Source organism: Zonotrichia albicollis, chromosome 1 (assembly GCF_047830755.1).
Source record: "Zonotrichia albicollis isolate bZonAlb1 chromosome 1, bZonAlb1.hap1, whole genome shotgun sequence".
Classification (NCBI taxonomy): domain Eukaryota; kingdom Metazoa; phylum Chordata; class Aves; order Passeriformes; family Passerellidae; genus Zonotrichia; species Zonotrichia albicollis.
In genome coordinates this window covers 132,458,489-132,484,082 of record NC_133819.1, presented here as the reverse complement: position 1 = coordinate 132,484,082, position 25,594 = coordinate 132,458,489, and the positions used below count along the sequence as shown (strand labels likewise).

At 43.2% G+C, this 25,594-nt stretch overlaps 1 protein-coding gene across 1 annotated transcript in view; it reads left to right on the top strand.

Moving 5' to 3' along the window:
- Positions 1–12,811: 12,811 nt before the first annotated feature.
- LAPTM4B (lysosomal protein transmembrane 4 beta) overlaps positions 12,812–25,594 on the top strand; it is a 60,626-nt gene continuing 47,843 nt past the window's right edge. Inside the window, exon 1 of the mRNA XM_005479482.4 lies at positions 12,812–13,098. Coding sequence (XP_005479539.1) covers positions 13,003–13,098 — 96 coding nt within the window. The 5' untranslated portion in view covers positions 12,812–13,002. The remainder of the gene's footprint in view (positions 13,099–25,594) is intronic.

Here is a 25,594-nt window from a genome sequence, read left to right as displayed (position 1 = left end):
AGTCCATGGCATAGGGTAAGCCATGGATCACTCAGAACCAGATTGCCACAATGGGCTCAAAAGTGACTAGGTGTGAGGTGGTTCCCTGTTTCTTCACAGATAGCAAGTCCTGTACTAACAGTATTTCCACTTAGCTGTTCAATAGACTCTGACTTCAAGTGATTCCTTATTTCAAATACCTGGTGAAGTATAAATCAAATATGTTACTGAGGTGGGTTTTTTCAGAGGCTGTTCTGACAAGGGCTGCCACAGTTTTTCATATTTCCTTGGCCAGCCTTACCTATGTAGCTAACAAATAAAGTCATGCCTGGAGCTATGTCTGCAAACAAAGCTCCAGATGGGAGAGAATTCCTCTCTCATGTGATTCTGTAACTTGGACGTGCTCTCAGACAGCTGGGCTTTAATGTGTCTTTTGAAGAGGCTTGGGACCTGGGAGAGCAGCGCCTTCCTGAGCTGTGGCCAGTTAGCCAGAAGAGTAGGAGCTGTATCAACTGCTATCCCTCTGCTGCTGAGGGGTTGGGCATGTGTAAGGACAGGTGCAAGCTTTGCTTCTGCTCTCAGAAATCTTCAAAGGCACTGTAGAAGATCAATAACCTCGCATTTTTACCTGTTCACAGAGGCAGCCAGTGAATGTGGAAAATACCTGCAGCCATGTCGGAAATCACTGCGGTGTTAATTTTTTTCAAAAAGGGACAGAATCCAGGAAAAGCTTCCCTGGAGAGTAAAGAAGCTAATGATTGCTGGGACTTTCTTAAGAATGCTCTTTTTTTCTGAAAGCACAAAAACAGTTCATCCCCTTTAAAGATAAGGGATGTAGGAGGAGCAAGAACCCCCTTGACTTACTGCAAGGTCTGAGTCTACTCAAAAGCAAAGCATACCAGAGATGGAAATATGGATCCATACCTATTGAGAACTATGTGGATATTGCCAAGGTGTGCAAAGATGGAGTTAGAAAAGAAAATGCTCAGCTCCAATTGAATTTGGCCAAGATGTCAAAAAAAATACAAGAATGGGTTCTTTGGGTATAAAAACATCAAGCAGAAACAGAAGGCAACTACTGTCCCGCTGATAAACAGGACAGGAGCATTAGTCACTGGTAATGCTGAAAAGGCTGAGGCTCTCAGCAGTTCCTTCACCTCTGTCTGCACCAGTACTGCTGGGCCCCTGGCCTTGGGAGCAAAAATCCAGGCTGCACAAACACAGAGCCAGCAGTGAGGCTGAGCTATTACAGGAGCTGACATTGCAAGGCTGCTCTCCATCATCTTGGGATGATGTGGACTTGGGGGTATGGCAGAAGACTGAAAAAGGCTAATGTACCCCCATCCACAAGAAAGCCTTTAAGGAGAATCCATGGAATTTTAGGCCCATCAGTCTTGCTTCAGTCCCTGGGAAAATTATGGAACAAAACCTTCTGGTAGCTATCATAAGTCAGTTGAGAAACAGGATCACTGACATAGATGGACAAAGGACAAATTGAGCTTGACAAACCTGGTCACCCTCTGTGACAAAGCAAGTTGCTTGGTTGGTGTGGGCTGGGTGGACATTGCCTCCTGGATTTCTCCAAGGCTTCAGAATGGTTTCCCACAGCCTCCCTCTGAAAAGCAGATGGGCTGTGGTGTGGATGGATGCTCCATGTGGGAACTGGCTGAGGTAGCACCCAGTGGGTGCTGGTCAATGGCTCCTCCTCAAATGGGCAGCGAGGCACAAGTGGGGTCCCCTGGGATTGGTGTTGGGCCCAGCTCTGCTTAATATCCTCAGAAAGTGATTGGGAAGATGGGATCAAGTGCACCATGATTAAGTTTCCCAGCAACACCAAACTGAGTGGGAAAGTGGACACTTTGGAGGAGAGAGCCACCCTGCAGGAAGATTTGGATAGGCTGGAGAGTGGCTAACAAGAATCTGATGAAGTCTAGCAAGGGCAATCATCATATCTTGCACCTGGGAAAACATAACCCAGGTGTGCAGCACCATAGGGCTGGCATCCACCCAGCTGGGGAGCATCTCTGTGGAAAGGGATCTGGGGATCCAGGTGGACAATCAGATCAGCATGAGCAAACAGTGCTGAGCTGGCACAGAGAGCCAACGGGGTGCTGGGCTGCATCCACAAGGGCATCACCAGCAGAGATCCAGAAGTCATTGTCCCACTCTGCTCAGAGCTCATCAGGCCACACTGGAACACTGTGCTCAGTTTTGGTCCCTGCTGTGCAGAAAAGATGTGGACAGGCTGGAGAGGGTCCAGAGAAGAGCCACAAACTGGGAAGCCTGTGACAGGGGAAAAGGCTGAGAGAACTGGGTTTGTTCAGCCTTGAGAAAAGAAGGCTTAGGGGAGAACCTTATCACCATGTTCCACTATTTAAAGAAAAAGTAGACTCCCTTTATACAAGAAGCCACATGGGAAAGTCCAGGGATAACGGGTACAAGTTATTCCTGAGGAGGTTCCAACTGGACACATGGGGAAATTTTTTCACAAAGAGAACAATCAGCCTTTGGAATAATCTCCCCAGGGGAGTTGCGGATTTCCCCAACATTGAAGACTTTTGAGATCCAGATGAATAGATTGCTGGGCCATCTTGTCTCAACTGTGCTTTTGCCTACAAAGATTGGATCAGATGATCCTTGTACTGTACTTTAAAACAAAAAAACAAAAAGTAAAAAAGCCAATGCCACCACCAAAAGCCACAAAGCTCAATAAAGACACTTTATTGTTTGAATGCAGTAAAATTATGAACAGAAAACAGACTACAGTAAAATTCTTCATCACTGCTACCTGTCTTTCCATAAGTGGTTTGGGTTTTTTCCTGCAGTATACATAAAATGCATCTCAAGAATTGTATTTCTATCAATCAAATTCTGCAGTTACCAGGGTGATTTTCTCCCAAAGTTTGAGACTTTGTCAGGTCTATGTGTTCTTCAAAGACTCTACTGCTTTAGGTTGCTGCAGTGTTAAACAGTATCCTTTTCATAACCACCACCATATGGCTTCTGAATCATGGAAGAATGTAATTCCATCAGTGATAGTGTGAGGGGGAATAAAGTCTATAAATTCAGTGATAAAAAAGCCTGTAGTCTTGACCCAACTGAGTTTTGTCAGGGGCAGTTTAGGACAGGGCAGCTGCCTCAGGTGCCTGTTTCAAGTCATGTTACAAGTAACCCTGCTGTGCCAGCATCATGTTTCATTTGACTTTTGAAGTATGTTGTTCCAGTTTTGTGCCTTAGTTACACTGCCTTTTAGCCTGGCTGCAAAGTTGGAGTCTTTCAATTGCTTTGAAACTTTTTCAGGTTAAACTCCTTCTCCCTGAACTCTTGCCTGCATGGTCTGAGTAGCCCAGAAAAACCAAATCTGAGACTGCATGGTGGCTCTTGCAGAGCAGTGGCCAGCACCCAGCAGCAGCAATGCCAGCTCAGCCTAACCCTGCCCTGCCCCTCGGCCTCACCTCCAGCAGGGGCAAAGGCAGCTGTTAAATCAGGGGAGGGCTGTGATGATACTTGAGAATTGTTCTTGCTCCAGAATTATTCTGGCTCTCTGGTGTTTCTGCTGTAAGTCAAGTCTGTGGCCTGTGTAGAGTGGGGTTAATATTGGTGTTGCATTAAGTATGAGACTCACACAATTGTATTTAACAGTTGAGGTCCACCTTGAGGCATGATGGTCTGTCATCTTCATGCCTGGCTGCTTATTTAAAAACACTTTAAAATCTTCATAAGCAGATATTTTCAATATTTTCTTCATTTTTGTTGGAATTCTTTTCTGCATTTTCCAAGGATGGAGGTGCAAACAGCAGTCTGCTCTTAACAAATGTGTTTATTTAATTAAAAAAAAAAGACAAACCTATCTTTTTAATAAACAAAAATAATGATACTTGGACTTCACCTGTGTATTGAACACTTCTGAACAGCAGTACTAGTAGTAAGAAGTACTTAAGTGCTTTTCTGGAGTGGGACCAGCACTTGATAGAATTGAGCTGGCAAATCAATACTGTTCTATTTTATATTCATATACTACAGACATGCAGTTCAAAGTCATCCAACTCATGCAGCAGCCTGCTGTTAACCATGGAAATCCTTCATGATGTTTTAGGAGCATGTCTTTTTCTGTGAGCCCTAAGCAGGCATGCAGAATAGAAAATTTAGTGACTGTTTTTGTAATTATTAAAACACTTTAACTTGTACTGCCTTGAATACAAAAAATATTTTATAGAGATGCATAATTGAAGGGTTCCAAAGCCTCACACATGACTGAGAGAGGCAGGTTTTACATACCCAAAGATTGCCATATGTTTTGGATTTCTGCAATCACATCATGTGAATGCTAAACTATGGTCAAACTTAGTCAGAAGTCATATGTGTCACATTAGAAAATAACTTTTTATCTGTTTCATTTTGAGGCAGAACATCTTGTGCAGAGCAAGATCGCTATGGGAAAGCAGGACTGCAAGTGCTTCACTTTACATTAAGAATTCTCTCTCTAGAAGTCTTGAATTTTCACTAGTATGCCACTGGAATTTGTGCTGCCAGAGAGCATTGTGCTGGAACACATTTTCTTATGTGAACATTTAATGTAATGTTAACATCTCTTGAGAGCACTACGCTGTTATCTTTCACACAGTGTTTCACTTTTGCTTTGTGTTGCTGCTGTATGGAGGACAGGACATGATACTGTTGGAGGCTTTAAACTCTTTACAGCCAAATATTCCTAATATTTCTTGAGCAGTCTACCTCAAAAAAGGTAATTTAAAACTGAAGTTTAACTGAAGAAAGAATTCCTAATTGCTTTTTTTTTTGCCTTTTTTTTTTCTTATGTCAAATCGGCAGCTCAGCCCTGCTCCAAATGAAGTGAGCTATCAAGAGGGTGTTCTGTCAGGGCTTCAAGGATGTCTCCATCAGCATCAGCATGGTAAAACTCACAGTGAGGAGTCTTTTGTCTTACAAATACAAAACTGCCCCACATGGCAGTTAAGTGGCTTAAAGGCTCATATATATTAAACATCAAAAGAGAAGGGAAAATATGTACAGATTTGCATTTTCAAACTATGTTTGAGTTTGGAGAATGTCATGTTAGTGATCAGTGATCTTTACTTTAAAAATGAAAAGAAAGTTCTCTCCAAAGTGGCAAATGTGTGTTGTTCTGGTCTGCAGAGATGGGGTTTCTGAAAGCTAAGACTAAACCTCTGGTATTCCAAAGATTTTTTCATAGATGTTTGACACTAAATGAGTTGCAGTGCAGATGGTGAGTTACAATTCTGTCTTACTGCAATTACATTTTATCTGTGCCTTGACTAGTGCATTTCTGAATACCACTGTGAGCTGGGACAGCTCTGCAATGTTGGCTCAGTCAGGATTTCCCAAAGTTGCCTAAGGCTATAATCAAACATGTTCAGACGTGCATGCCTATAAAATGCTTTACAGTCTCAGTATAGTAATATACATTGATAACCTATATTGGGACACAGCAGAAAGCTGTGTGATTGTGAGATGTGCTTTTGAAACAATGTTTATACTGCACCTGGAGGTCAGCTGGCAAGTAATGCTATTTCACTGGAATTGTATTGGCATTTATTATGTGATTTGCTATGCAAAAGATGAAAAATTAGAGATATGATTTAAACTATCACTGTTACTTCTGGCATTAGGTATCTTAGGAGGATGTTTAGGAGACAGTGATGAAGAGAAGCCAAGAGTGGCTTTGGTTTTTATAATTAGGAGAATGTTAGCAGCCTTGATCTTTCTTTTCTTTAGAAGAAACAATACAAAATATACAGTATTAGCTTCAGTCTCATCCCACGCACACATATACATGGTACTGGTGGCTCCATCTTATGTAGCTTTAAATCTAGATTTCCTAGTTGCATTTCCTAATACATACAAATGACTTACAAATTGGAACAAACTTAATCCAATTAAACTTTCTGCACCATCAGCATTGTTCAGAAGTGTTTCCCTTGCTCTTGAAGCAGTAATATCATCAGTGCTGTATGTCTGCACTTCATGAAGGACATATCCTCAATCTGTAATTACTTATAGTGCATATAAAAGGTTACATTGCATGTACAGTACTTGCAGTCTGCCTCTGCAGAAAAAGGCACATATTGGCTAACTGGGTTTGTATTGCTATCATGTGCTCAGCAAATCAATCATCAAGGGGATTCAGGACAGACAGCTGGAGGGGACAAACCCAGCTGATATTTTCACAGCACAAAGCCACCAGCTCCTATGGCATGCTCTGCAGGCTTGGCTGGAAAGCAATTGATCTCCATTGGTGACTCCCTAATAAGCAGTGGATGGGTAAACAAGCAGGGGATGTGACACTATGAGGAAGTTAAGTGCTTTTTTCAGCATAGAAAACAATACACGTGAGACTGAAAATTTCTGTAAGGTTCTGTAGCAAACCTCTGCCTGCAGTGAGCACTGGTGAGAAGAACAGGATGGCATTCCCTGGAGTTTGTTTGAGACTACAGCAGACTTGGAAGAGAGCAGGAAAAGTGGGATAACTCCATAGATATTCAAAGTAATGATGTTAATGCTTTTCAGTTGCTTTAAAGTTGGAGGTAGCTCAAAGCTCCAGGTTTTGTCACATTTGGCTTAATAGTCAGAAGACTAAAGTGCATCTGGAGCAAAGTCTAAGCAGGTCCCCAGGTGAAGTGGTGAGTTACTGCATGAAGCCTGACTGGCATCTGAAAATCTGAAACTGAGAAGTGCTTCCTCTATAAGTTACAGGCAGTAATAAGACTCAGTTATGGAAGATGTGTTGTTTCAATTCTTCTTGACTGTACTTAAAATCAGCATTGGTTCTCACTAGAATGTAAGGACATGATTTGTCACTAGACTGAGATTGTTGATAGAAGACAAGATGATCATGAGTTCTACTAGATATAACCAAAAAAAAAAATCCAAACAGGTATGTAAACAAAACATGTTTGATGGGAATGTCTACATCTTTTTATATTAAAACAGAAAAAAAGGTGGTCTTTTAAAAGAAGGGGAAAACCCATAATAGCATAATGAAGAAGGGAATTAAATCTGGAAACATTCCCAGTGTTGAACCATACTCAAATGAATCTATAAATTAAACATTAACTAATCTAACTAATGGAACTAAAAGGAAGTAAATGCTGTTTGATGTATATTAGCTTTTCTTAGAAGGCTTGCCTCTCCTATCAATCAAAGACCTGTGACCTCTCTGCAAACTCAACACAGTATTAAAAACTGTCACAGAGATTTCCTTTGCTCAAGCAATCTGGCAAGCAGTGAGAGTACTGGCAGCACAACAACCAATTTATCCAACCTCCCCATCTCATCCTTGCATGCTGTACTTTATGTTCTATAACTGGCTACAGATTATGGATAAAATGTCCCAGTCTGTTTAATGCTGTGTCCAGCATAAGCATTCAGGCCAAAAGACCAAAAAGCTCCAAGCATGACCTTCCACTGGGTTGGTGTAGTAAAAGGTCAAGTGTAAATCAGGTGATGTTTTAATCCAAGTAGTGGAGAGGAATGGGGGTACAATCCCAATCCTGTGTGCATTGAATAAATGAATACTGTTATGCCTGATACCCGCCGTTTTAAAAGCTTGTACAAAACTGTCTAGATCCCCACACTGGTGAGGGAAGCAATAAACATGCTTAAAGGACTGAAAGCAGTGTCTGATAAGCAGAAAGTTAATTTATCAAAAAAATTGCAGAAGAGTTTGTGTAGAGTAGAAATTATTCGGATATGAAGTGGTAAAGGGCTCATTAGCCTGGTGGAAAAGAGTTGATGAGTTTTAATTGGATACAGGACGCCCGCACCTTCCAATTTTGTTGATAACAGTTGCAAACAGTGGTGATGTCTGCACTTCTCAGTATCTTCAGGTATGCTGAGCCAGCGGGGGAAAACCAGGAGAACTGAAAAATTACAGAAATTCACAGACTTCAAGGGCAAAAGGAGAGAGTTCTGTTTTGTTAAGGTACTGGCAGAGCCAGGCTATAAGTCCAGTGTAACTATCTTCTCCAAGGAAAACGTGAGCCTCTGGCAGCCCTGTGCAAAAGGGATTGAGAAAGAACAGCACAGGCAGGGGAGAGGAGAGCAGGGGTGGACACAAAAGAGCCACATGCCTTGGTATGCAGGCATTCCCTGTGGAGAGATCTCTGAGGAGATGCAGCCCAGGGAAAGCAAACTGTATCTGAGGGAAAGCTTCAAGAACATGTTACCAAATTGCAAATCTGCTGCCAAGCAAATAATTAGATAACTGCCCAGCTTATTTTTGAGGTTTCTTGCAAATGCAGCACAGATGATTTAATCTCATCCAAAATGTTACAATTAATGTGAGGCTGGCATGAATGAGAAGGCCAGAAGAAAAAAGAGCTGAATGTCAGTGTACTCTAGACTCATTTCTTGTGAGTCCTATATTTTCAGAGCAAAATTGAGAGGCTTTCAAGTAAGAAAAGGGAGGAAAGAAGCATGCAGTAAAACAAGCTTTTCCTTGGAGAACATTTCAGCTCTTGGCAGGGCAATATATCAAAATATTTTAATAACATGTTTCTTAAAATCACCATCTTCAAGTAGAATTATGAAGTTTGGCACAAGGAAGCTGGAGTTACAAGTACACTTTACCATCAGGAAGGAAAATGGGCAAGTATATAAATTTCCTAAGATATTAGAATCACTATCTTCTATAAGACAAATCATGAGAAAATATCCCAGTAGTGAGCAAAAAAGTTCCAGGCATTTCTCTCAACAAATTTTAAAGATTTAAACTGAAATTTTAAAAGAAAGAAGAAATTTTTAAAAACCAACCCAAACACCAACCATTCGTTGTCCATTGTTTGGTGCTGAAACACAAGAATTTTGCTTTGCGAGCACATCAAGCTGTGTCATTGCAATGGCTTTCTTACAGGCTCTGTGCTCTGAGTTGTATCATACTGGAGAAAATACTGTTCTCTGATCCTTTTTAGGCAAACCAGGGGAATGAATGACCTCTTGAACCCAATCTGGATCGTAGCAGCAGCCCTATCTGATTGCATGTTGGGCAGTCCTTGTGGCAGAGGGGTAGTGTCAGACTTTTACTGGAGGCTTACTTCTTTTAGAAAGTACAGGTATTTTTTAAACTTCATTACACGAAGTATTCCTACAGCTCTGAATACTTGAATCACTTGCAGTCATCCTGAAACACAGGTTCTGAAGCAGGCTGAACAAAAGGACTCTTAAAATGGCTCTTTACTACGACAAGAGTCTCTTCCTCAAAGTCGTCACCTCCGTGTGCCTGAGGACAATACCCAGACCTTGGTTTCTGGGCAATGTTTAACCCTTTTCTTATCTTAATTTGCCAAATACAAAACAATTAAGAATACCTTTGTTCACTCTGGAGCACGCGGCTAATCCTGCAAGCAGGAGATGCGATTCTCTTGAGCTGCCCTTTTGTTTAAGCGCTGTAGGCAATGCTGGGCAGCAGTGTAATTGAATTATTCAAAGCAGTTGAGCTACGCTGCACCGCCTCTGTGGGGGCAGACAGAAGGTGGGAGTCACAAGCAGTTCCTAAGCCACCTGTCCTCTTCCAGCAATCTTGTTCAGACAGGTATTAACAGTGTCGGGAAGTAGCAGTAACCAATTTTAGTGAGCACTAGAAAGCGCAAGAAAATGCTGAATGGGCCAGAGCATCCTCTGGCAGGAGAGAGAAATTGTCTCTGCAGTGAGAAGATCACGGGGGAGAGATGGGGAATACCGAGCAGGAGCAGGACACAGAGTGCAGCTCAGGGACAGCTGGCAGAGCAGCCAAGGGGGCTGAGTCCCTGCCCAGCTCTCAGGCTGTGCCGCGGGGAGTGACTGGCTGTGTGAATGGAGTTCAGCGATCTGCAGCTCCGCTGCGGTCAGAGGGGCAGGCAGGAGCCACGAGCCTGCATTTCCTTTCTGGGTACACCCCACAGCCCTCACGCTGGCCGGCGGCTGAGCGAGGGTGTGTCAGGCTCTGACCCTGTGCAGTGTTTAATTTCAGCATTGAGTGTTCCTTTGGAAAAAATTCTTACCATACGGATCCCACTGCAAAAATTATTTATTTTTTCAGCACAGCTGAAACAAGTACTTGTAAGTAAGCTGGTAATTCTCTTAACTTCGTCTCACTTGCTGAGCAAGACAGTGATACTGATCCTGTTCAAGTTTTGATGAATAAAGATGACAATCTCGAGTATCTGTTGTACCTCTGGAAACCTTGGCAAAACTCAGGTGTCATCCAGTTTACAAGTTGCCCCTGTTGCACCTTAAATGATTTTCCATCATCAGGGTGTAAGATCAGGTATTCAGGATTCAAAGCCCCCTCTGTAACATGTGCTTGTCATTTCTTGCTTTGTAAGGCAAAGCGAGAGACGTGGAAGTTTTACTTAGAGAGGCTGTGTTGAGGAGGGTCTGTGTCTGTGGCAATGCTCAGGCTCTGAACACTCCCACCACCAAACACTTGCCAAGCAAACCAAATACAGCTCGTTATAAATCAGAGAGTGACATGAAGCCTGATGTTTCCTGCTCTTTTCCATCAGGCTTTTTGAATGGAAATTAATAATTATACAGGAAACTGCTCTGAAGTGATTAGTGTTTGCTGCTTATTTTTTCTTCCTTTTCCTTCTGAGAATATGGGAGTTAAAGCCACTGATGGGAAACCCTAAGTGAAAGCAGACATGCAGTTAACCTCTCCTCACAGAGAGAAGGGCTGTGCTGGAGGGTGTTATAAACTGTGTCTGCCTCTCACAGCTCCAGACCCGAGTTCCTCCTGCTTGGCTGCTAAAGCCCAGCTTGTTGTGCCCATCCCAGGCTGAGGGACGCAGCTGCGGCTTTCCCGTTTGCAGGCACAGGAGCCCGGCAGGGACAGCTGCACAGATGGCCACAGACAAGGTGCTGCCCTCATCTCTGCCTCCTACACGTAGGAGTAGGACTCACAGAAGATCCGAGCAGAGACCAGCTGGTCCAGCTTGATGCTTGCAAGCAAATAACACCCACCCACCCACTGATCCCTCACTGATCCCCCCAGCAGCTGGCACTTGCTCCTTACAGTGCCCACACACAGTGTGCAGAGGGGAAACTACAGAGAGACACTTAAGAAAGGTTTTATAGGAAGTGAGGGTGAGCAGGCAGTCTGTCCAGCCAGACTCTGCACACGATTCACCTCCTTTATACCCCTGTCTGTCTGATCCTCCTTCTGCTCCTTCCTGATCCCCCTCCTCTAATTATTGTCTCCCCTTTGCTCCTTCGCAATCCCCTTCCTCTAATGATTCCTTCCAAAGTTTTGCAGAGTCCTCCTCAAATACCCCAAACCCTCCTGTTCTTCTTGTTTCCCCTTCTTATCAGTTCCAAACTGCAGGTGACCCTTCCCAGAGCTCTTCAATGGGCCATCAGTCAGTAACCTGACACTTCTGCGTTTTGGCATTGTCTCTCTGGTCCCTTTTCCTCCAGGTTTGCATCTGTGTGCCCTTGTTTATAGAATCCCCCTTAATTTATTGCCTCTGCCTTGAAAAGGTCAGGTGCTTGGTCAAAAGCCCTCATGAACCAGATGCTCCTGCCTTCCTCAAGGGATGCATGCAAGAGTTTCATCTCTAGCTTTCCTACTCTCTGGCATTAAAGGACAAGGTCTCTCAAGGTTATCAGTGAGATAGTCCAGACCCCATGGCTGGTGATTTTCCTTTGGCCTCTGGAATATTTGTCAATAGTGATGTTGCATTTTACAAGAATTTTAGTTTCATTTTTGAATATCAATCTTAAAAATATTCAGCTTATGCATAGAATCTAGTCAAAATTATAAATTCAGGGCTACGTGGCTTTTCCTTTTATACACAAAAATTCCTGCCAACCCCTTGCCAGTTTTAAAAGGACAAACTTGGAACAGAGGTTATGTAAAATTTCTACCTCAAGTATTTTTAATTTAATTTACTATAGTGGCTTTATAAGTAGGGATAAAGCACAGTTAAAATATTCATCTGTGCCAAGTTAGCTTTTATCTTAAAGTTCCTGTTCTGTGCAGATGTATGTATGTATGAAATAATGAAGAGCCCCAAAGCAACCATATAGGGAAGCACTGGAGTATTTTAATGTTATATTTTGATGATAAATTGTGGGATTTGGTGGCAAGCAAAGATGGATGGCAGTAAATAAATTATGCTTAGGGTCAGGGTAGACATACAGACCTTCTGACAGTATTTTCTTCATTGTTTCATCTGGAAGACAAATAATAAAACATGAAAAGTCAGCTGCTTGGTAGGAATTTCAGCTCAAATTTGCACAGTGCTTGAATATACAGGACTGGGTCCTTCCTCCTAATGATGCGTGTTCTCCAGCATCATCAAGACATTAACTGCAGGTAGTGGCCATGAGCTCAAGGTTACCTTGTATATCAGTGACACGAGGAAATTCCAGGCACCCCAATAGCAGCAACTTTGGGAGGGGATCAGGAGAGCACTGTGAAAGAAAACAAAGGTTCATGGATGCAGAACTTGGGGTAAATTCCAAACATTCCATGACCTCCTCCAATATTATCTTTCCTTATAGAGAAATAGAGATTATTTCTGCTACTTTGCCACTCAAAAATTGCCAGGAGCACTACAAGCTTTGCCAAGGAAGCGACGAGCCGGTTCGCCCTCACGGGGCTCGTTCCAGGCGCGGCGGGGAGCATCCCCAAGGAGCATCCCCTGAGGAGCATCTCCCCAGGGAGCATTCCCTGAGGAGCTTCCCCTGAGGAGCATTCCTGAGGAGCATTCCACGGGAGCGGCCGTGGCCCGGCAGCGCTGGGGCCGGGCTGCCGCTCGCTGAGCGCCCGGGACTGCGCATCCCGAAACCCTCCCGCGCTTCGGGGCCGGGCTGCTGCTGCTGCTGCTGCGGGGACAGAGGCCGCAGAGCCCTCAGAGCCCCCTCCGCCCTGCTGGGCCGTGCCGTGCCGTGCTCTCGGTCCCGCCCGCCGGGAGGGGCGGCCCCAACCCGGCCCCAGCCCGGTCCCGCCCCGCGGAGCGGCGCGGACAGAGACGCGGAGCGGCGGAACCCCGAGGAGCCGCCGAGATGCTGAGCTCGCCCTGGGCGCGTTTCTACTCCAACAGCTGCTGCCTCTGCTGCCATGTCCGCACCGGCACCATCATCCTCGGCGTGTGGTACCTGGTAAGCGGGGCCCGGCTCCGGGCGCTCGGCGCCGCTGCGGGGGCAGCCTGGGGGGCGGCTCCGTGGGTGGCGGTGCCGATCGCAGCGGCCCCGCTGCCCGGGCGGGTTTCGGAGGGAGCCGCGCTGTTGGAGCGGAGGAATGCGCAGGCAGCTCCGCGCCGCTGATCCCGGCGGGCACCGGCTCTGCGAAACTGGGGCACGGAGCGAGTGCGTGTGCAGGGGCCGGGGCAGCGGCAGGGGATGCAGGATACACTGCACGGGCAGGAACGGGAGGGCCTCAACCCAAAAGCTGCGAGGGGGTTGAGAATGTGATAAGTGAAGACCCGTGGGGTGAGGGTTTCCCCCCGAACTTCGGGGTGGTCTCAGGCCGGAGTGGCTGCAGCCCACGGGCCCCGCCGGTGCATTGGCTCCAGCCAGGCTGCCCGGCCCCTGGGCACGCCGCGCAGAAAATCATGTTTGATCGTCTCTGGTCGCTGCTTCATACAGCGTTCGGGTGTTCTTGTCACTGCTGTCCCTGTGTGGCAGGTCGTCGTTTGACAGTAGCGTTTGGTGTGCCTGTAGGGAGCTGAAGCCTTCCAGGCAGCTGTTCGCAGGTGCTGGAAAGACAGCTTGCTTCTGCCGGGATTACAGGACACGAGTGCGGAATTCACCCTGGGGACACCAGCGTTCCCAGCAGTACCCAAGGGCTGTTGGACACTCGGTTATTTGGCCCGGGGAGCGCGTTAAGCTCTCGGTTCCTCTCTGACCATTGTTTCCCCATCCTTTGCAATGTGGGGAAAGCGGTTTCCCAGAGCTGGTCCGGCTGTAGTCGCAGGCTGTTCAGAATAAAAAGAGCTGGTTGTTTGCTGCAGGTAACGTGGATGCACTTCTCAGCCTGCTCCGTCCCTCGGTGTGAGGAATCGATCCCCGTCTGATGGCGAGGCTGTGCAGAGCTGTTTGCCAAGCATCATTTTTCAAATGATTGCAGACGGAAGCAGATTAGACCCGGGCTCATTTGCTAACTACTGAAATTCCCCGCAGAAGCAAGTGAAAAATGCAAGGCTGCCTCCGCTGTAAGGCAGCTCATTAAATAAATTCAACCCGTGTAATAAAAAAGCTAGGTTGACATTTATGTCCTAGAAATCATATAAAATGTTCTATGTCCTGTAAAATATGTATTTCACCACTGAGAAAATGGTGCATTAGTTGAACCATTTCTTGCTCCTGGTTTAATAAAATGTGGTTAATAGCAACATCCACAGCTGTACAATACTGACAATATTGTAAAATATGCCTCGCTTTGCCTGGCTGCAATTAAGTTTTGCTAAGTTGTAATATGACCTGAAAGCTTTTGAACATTTCTTCTAGGGAGCTTGTTATTTCTTTCTGCCTTCAGCTGAACGAAGCCTTTTCACATTGGCTCCACAGAGAGAGGGATATAGATATTTTAGCTGTTCAGAGGACCTAAAGTTATTTGAGGAAGAGGGAGGTGCATCACCTGGGCTTGAATACAAAGAAAAGTCTGATAGCTTTTAAGACTGTTACCTAATCTGTTATAAACATTTAAATACCAGTGGGCGAATTTCACATATTTTGCAGTATTTTACTGCAAAATTTGGTCTTAAATTTCCTTTCCTATGAGCAGGTATTTCCTGATTTACAGTTCTTGATAGTTTTGCTTTCATAACTTTTTCAGGGTGGATTTCTAAATTACTTCAAACTGATAGAGAACACATTTCTTCCTGTGCTTTTTTTGCTATTGCAAGTATTTGAATTTTAAATTTAATAATTAAAAATAGATATTTAGATGCATGTAGATAATAAATGCTAAGCCTTTTTGATTGCTTATTATGTTAGGAAACAAAAAGTAAGGAAGGAGTAATTCCTTGAATGAATGGCCCTGGCTGATAAAGTCAAACACAAATAGATTTCTTTGGCTCAGAAGAGCAGTTATAGTTTGGTTACATAACCATATAACATAACATATAAACCCATATAAACCCATATCATGGTTTTGTTACCATGTGCTGTTAAGGGTTAACATAAAAATAGATGTTCTGGTGGCATTTTTTTTTTCCTCTGCATGTATTTTGGGTGGTTGCATTACTCCAAACCACACATGAGCCATGAGCATTACTTCAAAGTTCAAAAACCCTCTCTGAGTTTTTGCAACACCAACATCTATTCTACATATGCTTTGCCATTATTCCTTACAGGAAATTACTTGAGGAAAAATATCAACGTTGAGAATGAATAGTTTTCTTGTTGCTTTTTCATTTCTCACTACCTGTGAGGCATAAGTTTTATTAATTCTATGACAATGAATACAATGATTCAGTAGTAGAAGCATCTGAAGGAGGAAAAAGCAGTAGCTTTGAAGTTTTGGCAGACTTTTAACACAACATTTTCGCATGTTGAACCAATTTTGAGTTAGCAGAATTTCAGGAGGCAGAATTTAATGTCTGAGTAAATGTGGAAAAAATAGTGGCTGAGATGGAATTCATCTTCCCATAGCAACCCTCCGGGTTCCACACTGAGCACCGGGAGTTGGAAAGGTGTTGATAACACACCAGGGTTTTGTCTGCTGCTGAGCAGTGCTGGAACAGCACCAGGGCTGTGTCTCAACATTCTGCAACCCCCCCACCAATAAGCTTTAAGTTTAATGTTTTAATTTAGTAGTAATGTTTAACTGGGTGTTTGGAGTCCCACAAATAGTGGGGAGAGTGGGAAGCTGAGTGCACGTGGAGTTGTCAATGCTGCTGTTGAGGGAGTTTTCCCACAAAAGTTTTCCCAAGGAGATTTCCCAACTCAAGCACAGCAGCCACAGACACTTACAATGGTCTCATAAGGTGTCAATAACTGGGAAATAAATATTTAACTTTACTCTATTTTAGAACATGATGGATCTCAGAATACTAATGTTTCTATAGCTCTTGTGTTTCAGCAGTTTCTTCCTGGTAGAGCCATTGGTGCTCATCTACAGTAATATAACACGCTGCTGTGTGATTTTGCAATATAGCAAAACAATGCTATATACATAAAGTCACTGAGCACTGAGGTACTTCAGTATAAAAAGTAACTTGTAAAGGTTGGAGTAGCCAGGGGAAATTTCCTGAAAAGAATGTCTAATGGGGTTGCAGAATAGCCCACACTTCAGGGACTAGTGTGCTGCCTTGGGGAGAAAAGCTTAACAAAGGGTGCTGCAATGTTAAATACAAACATTATGCTGAGGATTAAAATGTCAGCAATATGGCTGACTGGGGGTTAATGTTTATTTCAAACCTGAGGACCGGTTTGGTTTGGCTGGTTATTAATTTTTGAGTTTTTTGAGATGTCTGTATTATAACATGCCATCAGAAGTCACAGTAGTAATGCAGAAACAGTTTGGGGCACAAAAGTCTTACAAATGTTGTATTTTTAAAAAACCAAGCCAAGTTAAACTAGAAAGTCACTTCCCATAGCTGAATTTTGTCATTGTGCTGTTCAGGACAATGACAATGCTGAAATGAGCCAACTTCAGTTCTGATCCCCAGTGGGCGCTGGAGTCTGGGGGAAACTGGCATTTCAGTTTCCAAGTGACCCAGTCAGTGCTGGTGAGTCAGAGTAACAACACCCCTGTCAGTGACAGCATTTATAAACACAGCGTGTCATCTTCCTGAGGAAATGGACTCCACTTTCCTTGTCTAAAACACAAGGAGCAACATCAGATATGCTGACAGTGTCATGGAAGGGTTTTCCATTCTCCTGACAATGGGGTTTCTGCACACCCCGAGGATCCACTGACACCATCTGGGACAGCAGGAATTCTGATTATTTCTGATTGCTTTGGTGGGGAGAAGATGGAATTGTAAGGTACCAGTTTAAAAAAAACCCAGACAATAGGAGAAGGAGCCTTCTCGTTCGAGCTCTGTGTGCCCGGTGCCTCAGTGCAGCAGAGCCCTGGGCACAGGCTGCTCCTCCCCACAGCCCCCCAGGACCCTGCAGCATCACCCTGCTCCTCCCCGGGGTCCCACAGCCCCCCAGGACCCTGCAGCATCACCCTGAGCACCTCCAGCGCCCGAGCAGTGCTGCTGGTCCTGGGCAAGGCGCTCCTGCAGAATGTGCTGAGCATTCACCATTGCCACGCCTGGGGAGCCACTGCCCTCCCAGAGCTCCTGACAGAGAGGGGCTAAAAATAAAAACTAATGGGAGGCTGAGAACCTTTTATAACCACAGGTTATCGAGCTGTGTGTCCCTCACTGAAGGATGTGCAGTAAGAACATAAATAGAGCGAGCTGAAGTTTTTAGCCTAGGTGGGTTAAATGTTTGAGCTGCTATTTGTGGAAAGCTCGGCATGAATTGCTGGTTGTGACATTTCAGTTCTGGATTTTTTTAAAATATATTGTTGAAAGCATGTTTAATATCTATCTCTGTCCCAGTCTTCTTTTAGTAAAAGGATTGAATCCTAATGATGAAAAAATATACTGGTAGTAGACTTACATTGCAAAGGAAAAGAAAAGCACAACGGGCTATGGTCTCACTGATTTAAGGTTGAGCACCCTGACAAGATTGGTAGAGTGAGCTTGATCTGATGTCAAAAGGAGAGTGAAAATATATATTTTGTGACTAGGCCACATTTATGTCCTGGCATTTTTCAAGCCTCATGCAAAACAGCATGTATGGCAATGTGCTTAAATACCAGTTAGAAGATTTCAGTAATCTTGGCTTACTTGGCAGGGGGTAGAGATCAGGAGTGACTGCTCATGTAAACAAAATATCCCTGCCCTGGAGCCTTCCAAGCTGCTCTGTCTGCTCTTCTGCAAGCTTTACACTGTCTGAGACTACTCACATCACCAAACCTGTGCCTGAGGGTCCCTTGAACAGGCAGTGAAGGCCTTTTTAGGGAAAAGAAAGAAATTCTAAGAAGAAGTTCTTGATTATTTTTAAACCTGGGAGAATCAGGAGATTTTGAAAACTGAAAAAAGAACTGAAGTTGTGAAAAGAGCAAAACGACACAATCAGAAAGCCTGATGTGTTATCTCAGTGTCAGGTTGTGGGAATTTTCATGAATACTGATATGACACCTTGTGTTTTACTTTGAAAATTAGCTTTATATGGAATGAAGTGGGCTAAAAATAAAGGACTTTCAGCTTTATGTCTGTATGAAGGGCCATAGCAGCCAGCTCACTGAAGGCTCAGTTCCTTCACATCACCCAGGGGTGTCTCTTCCAGTGCTGTCCCAGTGGGATATAGCTGGGCTTGGGTGGGATTATCCTGCACCTTCAGCACCTCCACTGACAGGCCAGTGCTGCTGGCCCTGGGGAAAGCATTCCTGCAGAATGGGGCCTGCTGTGGATTCACCAGGTGTTTCCTGTCCATGGCCAAGACCTGGGCTGTATATTCAGGGGAAAGAGCTGGGTGATGCCCATGACATTCCCAATTCCCATCCCTTGGTAGGAGACGTAGTGTCAGTCAGCAGTGCGTGAAATTTCTCCACTAGCAAGTGAAGGTGTCATAATGTCAAATTACATGAGATTCCCAATTCCTCTAACAGAAATGGCTGAATTGATGAAATATTTATGTCCCAAGTGCCATGTCTATAAAATGATCATTAGTTTTTCTTTTGTCTGTACTTCATAAGATGAAAGACAAGATCATGGAAAAAAACCAGTAACATTCCCCAGTAACTCAATACACTCTTCCTATGCACATGCTTGCTATTGTGGAGAGTGGAGAGAAAACTTGGAATTCATTATGAATAGAGGAGAATATTAATCTTACTTTTAAAGGCTTCCCTGATGATTGAGGTACATGTTGAATATCCAGCTGAGACTGGAGTCAGAGGAGGTTCAGGGTATATGCTCTTGGACTGGATCACATCCATTTCATTATCTTCAAGACCAGAGGGAAAAAAAATACTGATTCTGCACACAAATACCTGCTCAGGCCCTGTATGTTATTTACTTAACAAACTGAAAGCACATGTATGAATTTTATGTATGTCACAGCAAAAAATAAAGACTAGTTATGACCATTAGCATGAACAAAATGACCTTATCTGAAGGACCTTCTCAATAACCATATTCTGACTGTAACTTCTCTAGAGATACATTATTAAATAATTTAATATGTATTAGCTTCAAGAATGGCATCAGGATAACTTCCTAAAGAATTCTTTTGTGCTGTGCACAGGTCCAGGTAGGTTTCAGCAGTGCAGGACCTTATCCCATCTTTATTCTCCAATTCATGCTTCAGGCCCTCTTCAGTCAAATTGCAAAATAAAGGACAGCATGGGAGGAATTTAAATGGCACAATCAATAAAATAGCTTGCAAAGAGCCTAATCACTTACCTGTGTGTGACAGAATCCATCCCCGAGCAGGCCAAAAAGGTTAACTGAACAAAAGATGGGCTCATTGGTACACCATATCCCAAGTTTTACCTGCGCTTTCTGCTCCAGGTGAAAAAAACCCCATATTTGTGTGTTTCCTGTGCTGCAGAAAGAGGTAGAAGCAGCATTTTATTAGTCTGTCCCAGACTCTGTCATACATCAGTACGACATGAAAACATTTATTAAAATTGTTTTTTCTTGCAAAAACCTTTTAAGTTATTGGAGGGATAAAATTTCTTGAAAAGGTCTTTTGGGCGGCTCTTGCACTTACTGAACTGTTTATTAGTCTGTGACACAACACAAGGATTTATGAAAATGTCTTTAAGCTCTAATCCCCTCACACAGGCAGTTTTTCTGATATCCCCAAACACCACAGTAGGATATTTCATGGAGTATGTAATCATAGCAATGACAGCTGATAATCTGCATCAGTTGTTTTGATAATCACACAGTTGTCTCATGTAATCAATACAACTATCACCTCAGAAACTGCAAACCTTTGTAAAATACCAATTTTTTCTTACTAAGGCCTTCAATTGGATAATAAATCCCCTCCAGTGAGAAAAAAGATGGTTGGTTGTAAGAGGAGCAAAGTTTACATAAATGCTTGTTTAAGGAAAGAATCCCATTAAGAGTTCAGTATGCTGTAATTACATTTGGGTTTTTATACAAAAAATCATGAATATATTTATAGAAAGGAAAGGAGGTATTACATTAATCAAGTCAAATGTGTTTGGAAGTTCTGTTGAAGGTTAATATGTATCTCCTAGTGAGCCAGAGGAGAACACATTAAGCTTCCTAAACTGATTGTTGATTAGACTGACGTCAGTGAAAATGCAATTAGTCTTATATATTCTTGGACATATGGAACGGATGTTGCAAAATAGCCAGGAATTAATTTCCTTGATTGCTTTCTTTTTCTCTTTGTTTTATTGTGAGGCCTGTGCTTTGACTGTAAAACTCTGGAAGTTTAAAGTGCCCAAGGCTTGAAGATGTGCAGGGCATTGTCTGTGCTGTTCTCAAGCAGGGCTGGAGGTTCAAAGTCCCAAATCTCCAAAGAGCAGAATAAGAGGCAAACCCCACACTTGTGTCTGAAGGTGTCAGAGAGTGCTCCTGGTCAGTGTGAGGTGAATTGCCAGGGAGGCATCCCTGAAGATGAACGTGAACATGAGCCTAGCATGCTCTTTCTGGACCTCCTGAGGGTCAGCTCTTTTTCAGGTGTCTGCAGTCAGCTCTAACTATTGTTATCCTGGGACTCAGCCTTGAAAGGGGTTTTGAGAGTGCTGTGACTGCTTTTCATTTTGTTGCTGCATGTGCTGAGCAAGGTCTTGTTCTATCCAGAGATATATTAAGCTGCTTAAAACAGACAAGACAAATGCTTTTGGCAGAAACACAGATCTGTGGGAGATTTTCACCTTGGAGAGATGCATTTCCCAGCAGTGAAACAGCTGTGGCCAGCCATACAGGATACATGTGATCCTGTTCTTTACTATTTCTGTAATTATCTGTACTGTACCATCCATCCACTTCTTCCTTGCATGACTAAATCCCTGCCTTGGGCTGCAGAGTGCTCTAAGGGTGCAGTCACTTGTGTGGCTTCTCTGGATATTGCCTGTGGTGGCTACATAAGAATAATGGATCAAAGATTTGTTGTGTTTTGGTGTTGGTTTTTGTTAGTTTGTTTTTTTAATGAAGTGTTTGTTTGTGTATTGCTCCCAAAAGCCGAGCCCAGTCCTCTCAGCAGGGCAGTGGCCGAGTCCAGGAGGGTGGATGGGCTCCGAGCACAAAGCCCTGGGGGCTGCTGTGGGACACACAGAGAGCTGGCCAGGGCCAGGGGGCACCTGGGCAGCCCAGCCCAGGCAGCAGCTACAGCGATGGCCCGGCCTCTGCCACAAGGCCACACCACAGGGGGACCTCGTGGGACCTGCCACAGCTCACATCACAGTCACACTTCAGCAGCTCTGCCCTCAAGCTTTCAGTCAGCTGCAAAGCTCAAACATGCATTTTTGGAACTTAAGGAGAAATGCAGAAACCAAGCAAATCCCACCTGAACAACCCTTTTTCTAATAAGGTTTTATTGCATACCAATTTTCTGCTAGTTCTCCACTGCATCCTGAACCAAGATGACCTTTAGGAGAAATTGTGAGTTGATCTGGCAATGATATAATTGTATATGTGATTATATTTCTCCACAAATATTTCCCTAGAGGTCTTGCTGGGCAGAAGACCTCAGAAGTCATTTTCAGGACTTTCCTTAGATACAGGTTCAACTTGTTTTAAATAAAATGGAAAACAGACTCCACTGATAAATTTGTATACAAATAGCTTATTTACTTAAACCAGGGAAGGACTAAGATTAAATAATGTTACAATTCTGTTATTAAAATTATGAAAGAGATGTCTCTGCCCAAATTAAGGTGCAAGCAAGACCATATGCCAAAGTCAGTAGTATGGATTTTATTTAACAGCAAATAGGAGGTAGAAAGAGATAGAAGGAAATAGAAAAAGGAGGGAGGAGACAAAGAGCATGACAGAGAGACAGATTAAGGGGAAAATATCACCACTCCATGGATCCTGATGGTGTCCTATTGATCCTGTTCTTCTGGTCTCCTTGGTGGTGAGGGTCCCTCAAAGCACAGATTTCAGTGGGTTAATGTACATCAGGGCAGCTGGGGATGCCCAGGGAGCTGCCCTGCTGGAGCAGGTGTGGCACAGTCTCTTGCCACAGGCTCTGGAGCAGTTGCATCACGTGCAGTGCTCTGCTGCAAGGCCTCAGGAATAAGTCTGGGAGCACTCTGGGGGGTCTTTGATGGATTATGGCACCCCGTCAGCTACCTCTCATGAATGTGGCCTGTGGGGCTGGTGTAGGGGAGGATGGCTGTTCACTGCCTCTGGTTTGTGTCACACACCCAAAACTCCTCCTGCCCCCTTGGCTGGGGGGAGTCTGTGCAGACTCAGCAGATGAGGCTGTGGCCTCCCCCACCTCAATCCCAGCCAGAGCTGATTTTCAGGGCAGCTGCTGGGTTTGGCTTTCTGGGGATAGTTCATTCTCCCTCAGTCTGTCTCCTCCCTAGACCTGAGATGACTGAACAACAGTGTCACCTTTATCTTATCCCAAGTTCCCTTAGGGAGCTTAACTCACAGTCCCAAGTTACCCTCAGGAGACATCTTCAGGGAAAGGAAGGCTTTGGTGGTTGCAGCTTCTTTATACAGTTTTGCCCTAATGGGCAAAAAGTCCTTCATATCAATATCTAAGCCACAAACCATAACATTTCAGTCTCTCACAAGTATATAACAAACTAAACTCTATCTCTAGGGAGCCAGAAACCTCTCATGAGCATATTGCACAATCTGTCCATCTATTTTTTTTTTTAAATAAATTTAAGCATTACCATATTTCACTAATAACAGACCTCTTGTGGTTTGGGTTTTAAACTTATTAAAAGATTGGCAGTAGGCAGTAGTTGAGTCATTTGTATAGAAGAGTGCTGGTAAATTATTCTGGACTTCCTATATCAATTTAATCAGCATAATCTTTAGAGTTCAATGTTGAGTGTCATAGCAATCAAAGCTGAAATTGTGTATAAAAGCTGATTGAAATACTTTATGCAGCTTTCTATTATATGCTCTCTATAATATGGACTTTGTAATATGCTAGTCTGAGCCTGCCTGGATGATTCTTTGCCTTCTCATAAGTAGTATGAAGAAATAGTGACAAGAATTGCAGACTCTACCCTATCTTCTCCAAATTAAAGAATATAAAATCCTAATTGCTACTTCTGATCTGACTAGTGCTCCTCCTATTCCAGTGCAGTATTTCAGATAGCAGCTAGAACCATGCTTTGAGAAATCACACAGAGAGAAAGAACAGCTTGTTCAGGGACAGCATTTTCTTTCATTATCCTGTAATGTTAAGGTTGGGCAGTCACCTGAAGCAGGAAGGCTTATATTTTGTTTTTCAGATCTTTTGTGATATGACTAAACACTTGCATTTCCTTTTAGTAAATAAATAATTTTTTTCTGAATTCCTTAAACCTTTTGGCTTCAGTAATAATGCCTGATAATGTGTTTCACTGGTCAGAGGAGTGAAGGATTGCCTTTTAACCCAAGTTCAAGTGTCCCTCTCTCTGTTTCTGTTCAGGCTGTTTTGCTCCATTGGATGAAAAGATAGGATGAAAGTTGAGGGTGTCTGGGTTTCTAACTTGGCGCACTCATTAAGTTGTGCATCACTAACACATCTGCAGCTCGTCCCCAGGCCCTGGGAAGTTAAAACATTTTCATTATCATGAGGCAGAAGGAGTACACAGCAGGAAAAGGGGAGAGGTGTCTGCTCTGACAGCCAGGGCTCTCCTGCTCCTCCTCTCCTGGAGTTCACACCTTGGCTGTGCTGTGCGGCTCCTGTGCCCCCAGAGGGAAAGGGATTCAATCACTGCTGGGAGACTCGGCAAGAAACATGGGCACACTGAAGGGACATCTTGTTTCCTGTTCCTTACGTGCTATTTGCCTGCTCTTCACAGCACTCAGCTTAAAACCTCTATTGATAAAATTGCCTCCTTGTTTCTTCTTCAGTCAGAGTTCAGAAAAATCCCCCAATGAACACTTACAAACACAAAACCGTCTAACAGGGAGACAGAGAACGGACAGAAAAATCTTCCTATATGGGACAATAAACCTTAATTCATTATCTACACTAACAGAGAAGTTTGGGAAATGCACCCCAGATAGTGCAAATCTACCATGAGCTGGTTAAATCCTGACCCTGATTTTTTTCCTTTGTAGAGTTCTTTTGTCCTTTTGATGAACAAAATTGTTCTTGCTTTTATTAAGATATTCTATGACTAAAGAAAACAAAAATTAAAATATGCAAAGAACATGCCTAGTAAAAAGGGAAAGGTAGATAGGGAGAATTAGACATTGAGATTCCTAAATAGACATTTTCCATTCATTCTTACTTTTTCTGATAGTGATACTGACTTCAAATATCCAAGTGCTAGAAAATACTCTTCTGTTTAGTTTCAAGGAGCAAAAGTAGTTTAAGACTGATGTTTTGTTTCTATCATTTCTGTATAGAACAGAGTTTTTTGGAGAGAGAGAAGAGGGTACAGAGGTTCTGCTTGAGATTTTCTTAAGTTTTACTAAAAATCTTTAGGATTTCTTACTACTAAAATTAATGTCCTTGGCAATTTGCTTCCTTAGTATCTCTGTAGAGGACAACAAACTAAACCATGCCAGTTTTGTGGGATACTAAAAATATGCTAGAACTCTGTGTGCCAGTTCCTACATATTACAGGGCTTCCCAGTGTCATGAAAGCAGCTCTGGAACTGTAAAAAGGGACATAGGCAGGGAGTTAGTTCTCCATCAATGCTGAGATTTAAGGAGAGTACATAAGTGAATCTCTCTTGAGTTCAGTGAGGCTGAAAGCAGTCACAGAATTAAAACTGAACAAATATCTTTCACCACCCATAACGCTCAGACTGCTACATGCATGGATTCAGTTACAGATTGAACCCTCAATGGAAATAAAGCTGGGGGAGCTCTTCTTTTTTTCCTGTAAATATAGGTATCTCTCTGTGAAAAATGCATGTATTTCATGATTGGCTTTTCACAAATATTAAAATGAATATTATGTGTGTTGTGTTAGAAAGTAATGCTGTATTAACTTTCTTAAGTACTGTGTTAAATATAGTTTTAGGTTATAAAAAATGTTAAAATAGAAACTATGCTATGCAGGATACTTTTTTTTAAGAAAGGATTCGCAGCGAGATAGCAGCCACAGGACACCTAAAGCTTTCAGAGAAAAAGAATTTATTGCCCTCTTATCAGAAGAAATGAATTTCTTCCCGAAGGCACTGTTAGGATTCGGAGGAAGAAGTTGACACTGACCAGACAGAATCCTGTATTTGAATGAAATTTATGCATCATGTATGAAGTGTATGAATATGAAACGGGCAGTTGTTCTTAAGGGTTAATACTCTGTTAACGAGTGTCCTTTTTCAAGCTTGTGCTGCCCAGAAAAAGGTACCCGGACGTCTGTAACTCTTTGTATTTATTGTCTCATATTGTCCTAATTCAATTTGTCCAAATTGTTCTTACTCTAATTGTGTTACTATTATTTTTAACCATTTTATTACTATTAAACTTTTAAAAA